We start from the raw sequence: 8,503 nt of genomic DNA on the forward strand, positions 1-8,503 counted from the left end.
ATAGATAGATAAATAAAGAGGGAAACACAAAAAGAGAAGGGGGACATAGACTAAAACCTTCTCCAGCAAAAAAAGCAAGAAAAAAAAAATAAGCTGCAAAACAAAACAAAGAAAAGAAAAACAAACGCAACAAAAGAAAAACGAAGGGACACGTACTACTTACTTCCCATAGAATGGGTATAACGAACCGGAAATCCCTTCTATGATTTTTTTTCTTAGCCTTAGACACCACAGCAATAAAAGGTTCTTCCTTAGCAGCAGAGCGGTTCTTTAGATAATTAATAGCTGCTGCAGTCTCTTCCTCAACAGTACACAACTTATGCCCAATGTCGCTAGCCTCATTATCTTTCCAATTTCTCAAAATCTCCAAGTCATGAGCTACTTGGGGATTTAATTAGAACAACATCAGAAGCAATGATGTTGGAAGTACACCACCAAGATGGGGGATCTTGAATGAAGTCCAAGTCTGTCACTGTGTCACTCTAGGAACCAACAATTCGCAAGTCCAGGGTGGTACTCTATGGATCCACTCTTGGGTTCTTAGCTAGATCATTAGCATGAACCACCTCAAAATGCACCAATCGTGCAGGAACCGCTTCAACATAAATGCTAGAAAAAATCTCTTCTTCAAAATTTAGAACATATGCCACAAACACACTAGGTCTTACCTCTTTATCTCTTGTAAGATCCTCAATAAGCGGATCTACATCTGCCACAACTTGATTGGATGCAATTGCAACCGGTTTTGATGCAGAAGACATAGAAACAGGCTGCACTTTTCTCTTGTTCACTAAACTCGCATTTTTTTGGGGGGATTCTGATACTTGCAATTCTTCAAAGAATGTCCAATTATTTCTCATGCGTTGCAAAACGGGGGAATATCCTCATACTCAACATCCACATAAAAATCAAAATCATTCCTTTCAACAAGGATTCTTTCCCGCAAATTTGAATTTAAATCCACATCGATTAAAATTCTTGCAAAGTGACCAAAAGTTCTCTTCTTAGTTGCATCATCAAGAGCCAAATGACTGCCTACAGCCCCTGCAATTTCAAACAGAAGCTTGGGCCGCCAATACTCACGAGCAAGCCCATGAATGTGAATCCATATTTGAGCATTAGTTGGTTGCACAGTAAAAGGATTAAAATCAGCAGACCAAACAAAGGTTTTAAGAAGACCCGGTGAGAGATTCCAAAAACCTATGGATTTTGCTGCACTTAAATCATCAAGGGATGAAAAAATGAATTCAAAGTAGCCTTTACCTAAAGACACCATGGACCATGGCACATTTGTTTTCCAGAAATTTTTTTTTTTTTTTCCTTCAACTCTGGCAAACCAACCGGGGAAGACCCCTTCGGGAGAGTGAACCTTCCATGAAGGACATTTTGACAGTCAAGGACACCTGCCTCATATTCAACCTCACAGATTTTGATAGAAACTTGCTCACCTTTCAAACAAGGTTTGGATAGCTGAGAAGCATTGAAGTTACACGACTTGGACAGAGCTTTTGCAAAAGATTTTGTCACTGTCGAAGAGTGTGCAGTAGCAGTCATTGAGGCAACACAACAGAACCCACGCACCACAACCACACACAAAACCAAAACACAAGCAAGTGAAAACCTTTAAGACAAACTGAACAATGCGATTTTGCAGAACGAAACACGATAGAACAATTTAAAACGAAAATAGAGAGTGTGCAGTAACAACCATTGTTGCAACAGAAACCCACACACCACAACCACACACAAAACCAAAACACGGGCAAACTGAACAATGCGATATAGCAGAACGAAACGCGACAGAACAGTTTAAAACGAAAATAGAACGACTCACCTATAGAACCGAAACAGAGCGATAGAGAGACGAATCTGAGAGAAACATTGGAATCGGAGACAAACCGCAGCGTCACCGGCGGTTTGAGGAGCTTGAACCCCAACTGGGGATTTAGCGTTCGCCGCAAGATAAAATCGCCAGTCGTCAGAGCTTCAAAAACCCCCACTAAAAACTAAAAATTAATAATTTTTCTTTTAGCCTCTTTACCCTAAATAAAAAAAAAAAGAAAAAAGAAGTTAATTTGTTTTCGTATTTCATGTTTAAACTAAATAAAAAATAAAAAAAGAAGAAATTTTACATCAAAATCACTTACCACTTTTTGAGGAGAAAAGCTCCAATGTGCACACAAGCCAACAACGACGCTTTTGACCATGTATCGATTGGTATAGTAACCACAACACGAGCACCCCTTTCATCCATTTCATTAGTAATAGCAAAACAAACAGATTTAGACTTGTTATCGGAGAAAATGCTCAATGGTTTATATAAAACATCATCCCTAGGGGGGGACGAACAGACTTGGGCATAGAAGGGGCATCTTTAGTCTCAGACTTGTTATTGAAAAAGCTAAAAACGTTTCCCATCGGAAGAAAATCAAACCAAATAGTAAAGAAGAAGGTTATTCGGCCATAGAAGCATCATAAATAAAGCCTTTTTATATAAAAAAAACATAAACCCTAATTGGAAAAAAAAATTGGGCTGGTGAGCCGTTCTTTTTAGACCAAGTGAATTGTTTGTTATACACCTTACGAGGAAAGGGTGTGAATAACTATAATTTAAAAAATAAACTATAAAATTATTATTATTATTATTATTATTATTGGAACCCTTAACCTAATTTATACATTATTATTAGGCTGGGTTGAGCCGGACCTTACTGGATGTCGTAAAAATAATTTTTTTTCATTCAATAACATCAAATTAAACTAATATAAACTAGTGTTAAATATGTTTTCAGTCCTCATAAATATCCAAAATTTTGTTTTTAGTCCCCCAAAAAAATTTCTTCGATTATTAGTCCTCTAAAATTTTCCGTTTCCATAATTGGTCCCCGCTGTCAAAATGTCACTAACGGTGCTGACGTGGCATGATGACATAGCAAAATTTTGATGACTGGCCGACACGTGTCATCCACGTGGTATTTATTAAAATAACAAAAAACTGAAATTCATATATATTTTATTAAATAAAATTGTTAATATATTAAAACTAAATCAAAAAAGAAAATTAAATCTTATATATCGTAAAAAAAAATATATATATTAAATCCTTATAAAATAGAAAACAGAGAAACAAATACGACATTTATGTCTTCTTCAACATATCAAACCCTAAATCCTTCTTCCATCCCCAAATCGAAAACTTTCTACCCCAAAATCCATTGATATCTTCTCTGTTGCGATGTTGATGATTCCAAATGGTTAGATTTCGCGATTTTGTTACGAAACGACGACGAACACGAACACAAATTTTGTTTAAACGGCGAAGAACAACGAAGAGCAATGGATGAACACAAAATGATGGAGGTATTTCTTTATCTGATGATGATTCCTTTTCTGTTAGTAAAAAATATATAGAAAAAAATAAGATGAATATACATAAAATTAGGAATATAGAAATAGAAACATAAACAATATTTTTCATAAAAAAAATACTATTAACTATTAATAATAATAATAATAATAATAATATAATTGTTTTACAAAAAATAATACAATAAAGTTACGTACTAACAAATTTACTAAATTATCCTAAATATTTTTAATCAAATTTTTAATTTTTTATTAAAAAATATACACCGTACTATTATTTGTGACGGATACATAAAAATTAGATAATTTATCAATGATAGTTATAATCAAATTTATTCGTTTAATAAGTTTTACAAAAAAATATAGTACAACACTTTCACTTATATTTTAATAATATTATATAACAAATTTTTAAATATTTTATTTTTATTTTTGTGATAAAAGAGGTCCAATGCCCAAAAAGAACAAGATCTACAGAGTTACATAAATATTCATAGGCATGCAAGCCCAAGAAAAATAATAAAAAAGGTGACTAGAGATTTTACTCGGAGGAGTCTCCATAACATAAGTATTAAACGAATCCAAAGAAAAACTAAAATTAGCCAGTCAATCAGCACTTCGATTTCCTTCCCGCAAAGTGTGATTGAAATGCACCTGCCAGTTCAATTTTAAAAGCTCTTGTATACGATGAATCAAGGTGAGAATGCATGTATCTTTAAACTAGTTTTTTTTGTTTTTGTTTACAATGAGCTGAGCCCAAGACCTATAACTTACTATTTCAATTTCTTAAAAAAAAATATTTAAAAAATAAAAAGATGAAATATTAATTTAGAAAAGAGATAAACACAACTAAAAATTAATAAAACTCACTTTTAATAAATTTCATTAATCTTAGCTTGTGTGGATCTCTTCTAAATCAACAACAAGTAAACAAAGCAAACTCAAATTCGTTTATCACATATTTTATTTTATTTGACTGACTGTAAAACCATTTTAAAACAAAATGACAGACAAAACCATTTAAATTTTACAGTGTGTAGGGTCCCATTTTCTCAACAATAAATAAACAAAAATTTGTTCTTGCAATGAACCAGAAGAATATATTATATATATTTAGGAGAAATTAAAACCATATTTTCATTCATTCTTAAAAACCTTTGAACTCATTTAATTTATTTGTTACAACGGTTTCCTCAAAATCTAAATTAAAAACCCTCTCTGTCTCAAATTCCCAACCTTATCTTAGGGTTTTCCGTTTCCTCTTCTCTGTCGAAATTCTTCAATTATTCATTCATGAAGGATTTGAATTCCGATCTCTTTGACCCTGTCACCGTCATGGAATCCGAATGGGCTCACGGTGGTGGTTCAACTTCCGATGCCGATTTCGGATTCGCTTTCAATGACAGTAATTTCTCCGATAGGGTTCTTCGTATCGAGATCATGCCTGACCCTGTTGATCCTCAGCCTGATTCTGAACTTTGTACCACCATCGCTGATTGGGCTCGACATCGGAAGAGGAGACGCGAAGATGTTAAGAAAGAAAACGGTAATTTTTTTTTATCAAAAATTGTTTTTTTATTTTTTTAATTTAGGGTTTTTAGGTTTTTCAGTGATGAATACGGAAATGGTTTGATTCTAGATTTGTAGAATTTTTTAGGGAAGGAAAAGATTATCATGTCAAAAATAAATTAGATTTTAGATTTCAATTTCAAAAACGGATTTTTTTTTAATTACAGCAAAAAATGGAAATCGGTTGATTCTAGATTTTTGTGTCATTTTGAGAAATGTATTGTATAAGTAGAAATTTGAAAGGGATTGTGATGGGTGTCAAAGATATATATAAAGGCTGGTTTTTGTGAAATGGTGGATGTTTGGGGATAATGTGATGTTTTTTGTGTATGTTGGGTAATGTTTGTGTTGGCGTGTTTATTTTTCCTCATTATGTAGCATTGTATTTAATGTTATATGTTTTTTTTGTTTGTAGGTGTGGATATGCCGGATGAGCAAATTTTGAATGGGAACCAACCTGAGATGGATGATTTTGTGGCTTCTGAAAATCAGGATGAAGAGGTCGTTGCCATGGTTGAAGAGTTTCCTTCTGGTATTTGAATAGCTTAAAATTTTAAAGTTAAATCTTCAATAATAGAATAGAATTATAATAGAATTGTTAGGTTCAAGAGACTTGTTCTCTCCGTACCTGTGAAGCACACATTGACACATGTTAAAATTTGAAAAAAAAGGTATTATTTGAACGTAGACACGCGTGTCTTTGTCATGTTGGTGTCGGACACCGGACACGTTATTAGAAGTGTCAGTGCTATAGAGCTCCTGACCACCACCACCCCCAAAAAAAAGACCTATGTTTGTATCTTCCATCACTGCATAGTTCGATCTTGTTTTCTTGAGGGATTAGACCAATACATTTTCTCTGTGAAATGCCACAAATCTTGAAGATCATCACTGTCAATTTATGAAATAAGGGTATAATTTACTAGGGAATTAGTATTAAAGAAAGCATAATATTCCCCCTTTGCTTGTAAGTAGGAAACATGTATTCTTCCTTGTGTATGAAGCTATCGGTTTTGCTATATGAATGCTTCTGATTTTGATATGGTTAACATAGGTGATGAAGCTGTTAATACCAATGATGATCCAAACCTGGGCATGGATTTCTCTGAAGCTGATGTTAGAGTTAAAACCCTACATATAAGTTCTCCTATTTTGGCCGCAAAAAGCCCTTTCTTCTATAAGGTAGACAAACATCTCTTTTTTATAGGTTACATTGTGTAGTTCTGCAAAAAAAATGTTTTCTTAGCAGTGTTTATTTACCGTCTGCAGCTTTTCTCAAATGGGATGAGGGAATCAGAGCTGAGACATGTCACCCTGAGAATTAATGCCTCTGGTATAAACATATATAAACTTTTTATAATATTTCCTTTATCATTTTAGTTTTATCTTCATATAGTCACCTAAACGCGGTACTTCTTTTGCATGTTACAGAAGAAGCTGCTCTCATGGAGCTACTGAATTTTATGTATAGCAATAACTTGAGCGTTAGGACCGCACCTGGTTTGCTTGATGTGTTGATGGCTGCAGATAAATTTGAAGTTGCTTCATGCATGAGATTATGTAGTCGGTTGTTGCGGAATTTGACCATGACACCTGAATCTGCATTGCTTTACCTGGAGCTTCCTTCCAGTGTCTTAATGGCTGACGCAGTTCAACCATTGACCGATGCTGCAAAGCAGTATCTTGCTGGCCGATACAAAGATATAACCAAGCAAGTGTTTACTTTTCATTTAATTTCAGTTGCATTATCTTAGATTCACTACAAACTCTTATGATTTTTCCCGTTTATCAATTTCTATTTATTTAGTACGTCCTCTTCTGTTTTATGAAGTTCTTTCTATTGCACTTGTTGTTAGGGACCAGAGGGATTTCGTGACTACAATATGTATTCAACTTTGTGCTCTTGTGTGTGTGTTGAGTCTAATGGTCGGAACTCTTGTAGATAGTGCTTTTGGTGGATGACTGTTACTCTTGAGTAGTTAACTTCATAGGTCAAAGTCATTTTAGAAAGGCCTTTGAAAAGTCTTGGGGAAAATATATATTTTCTTCCTTAGCATCATTGATTCTAATTCTCCATTCTTTTGAAAAACACCTCTTTCTTTTGTTGCCATACTTCATTGGTTTCATTCCAATGTCATGTTTCTTCTTTCTTTTGTTGCCAAACTTCATTGGTTTCATTCCAATGTCATGTTTCTTTTTGAATGCTAACAATCTTATATTGTATATGACCAGGTTCCAGGAAGAGGTTATGAACTTGCCCTTAGCTGGAATAGAGGCAATATTATCTAGTGATGATCTCCAGGTTGCATCAGAAGATGCTGTATATGACTTTGTGTTGAAATGGGCAAGACACCAGTACAGCAATCTTGAAGAAAGGCGAGAAGTTCTAGGTGCACGGCTTGCACGATTAATTCGCTTCCCTTATATGACTTGCCGAAAGCTTAAGAAGGTCTTAACCTGTAGTGATTTTGAACATGATGTTTCATCCAAGCTTGTACTTGAAGCCCTATTCTTCAAGGCAGAGGTTCCACATCGCCAACGGTCACTAGCAGCAGAAGAGCCTGCTTTCTCAAGCCGTCGTTTCTTGGAGAGGGCATACAAATACCGTCCTGTCAAGGTGGTTGAATTTGAACTTCCCCGCCAGCAGTGTGTGGTGTACTTGGATCTAAAGCGTGAAGAGTGTTCCAATTTGTACCCATCTGGCCGTGTTTATTCTCAGGCATTCCACTTGGGTGGACAGGGATTTTTCCTTTCGGCACATTGTAACATGGATCAACAAAGCTCTTTCCATTGCTTTGGTCTGTTTCTAGGAATGCAGGAAAAGGGTTCCGTCAGCTTCACCGTGGACTATGAATTTGCTGCAAGGTCAAGACCAACAGAGGAGTTTGTCAGCAAATACAAAGGCAATTACACATTCACAGGTGGCAAGGCCGTTGGCTACAGAAACTTGTTTGCAATTCCATGGACTTCATTCATGGCTGAGGATTGTCTTTACTTCATCAACGGTGTTCTACATCTCAGGGCTGAGCTCACCATCAGACATTCAAATTTGTAAACTTTTTATATTCCAGTTGGTAGCTCTGACCTTTTTATAGCTGTTGAATTCTCATCATCTGTAATATTGTTCTACCAACTAACCTTCTATAATGTCATGTTAGAAACCTTTTCTAATATTGTTCTGTTGGTTAACCTTCTATAGTGCCTTGCCTACTATTGCATGAAATTGAAAGGATAAATTTTTATTATCTTGTGTAAAAAAAAATATATATATTATCTATTCTAGATTATGCCTGGAGTTATCGAGGTTCTGCTTTGAACTTGGCTTCCTTTTCTGTGATCCACTCAGAAGTTGGTTTTCTTAAAGAGCTGGTTTTTAATGTCATGCATAGACAAATATTTTCAGGCAGTTAAATTTATTTAAGTGCTTATAAAAAGAAATATTTAAGTGATGCACTATTAATAATCGAACTTCTAACAAACTAATTAATTAATTAAAGACTCAGGTATTTATTCAGTGTGTCACACTATTGGTGTATTCTTTTTTACTAGAATCATTCTAATTCTATTA

At 34.7% G+C, this 8,503-nt stretch overlaps 1 protein-coding gene across 1 annotated transcript; it reads left to right on the forward strand.

Moving 5' to 3' along the window:
- Positions 1-4,351: 4,351 nt before the first annotated feature.
- LOC123883190 (BTB/POZ domain-containing protein POB1-like) lies at positions 4,352-8,180 on the forward strand. Its single transcript, XM_045931928.1, has 6 exons — positions 4,352-4,912; positions 5,351-5,467; positions 5,990-6,117; positions 6,205-6,268; positions 6,367-6,646; positions 7,168-8,180. The coding sequence occupies exons 1-6, from the start codon at positions 4,660-4,662 to the stop codon at positions 7,988-7,990; spliced, it is 1,665 nt and encodes a 554-aa protein (XP_045787884.1). The 5' UTR covers positions 4,352-4,659; the 3' UTR covers positions 7,991-8,180.
- Positions 8,181-8,503: the final 323 nt, after the last annotated feature.

Source organism: Trifolium pratense, linkage group LG5 (assembly GCF_020283565.1).
Source record: "Trifolium pratense cultivar HEN17-A07 linkage group LG5, ARS_RC_1.1, whole genome shotgun sequence".
Classification (NCBI taxonomy): Eukaryota; Viridiplantae; Streptophyta; class Magnoliopsida; order Fabales; family Fabaceae; genus Trifolium; species Trifolium pratense.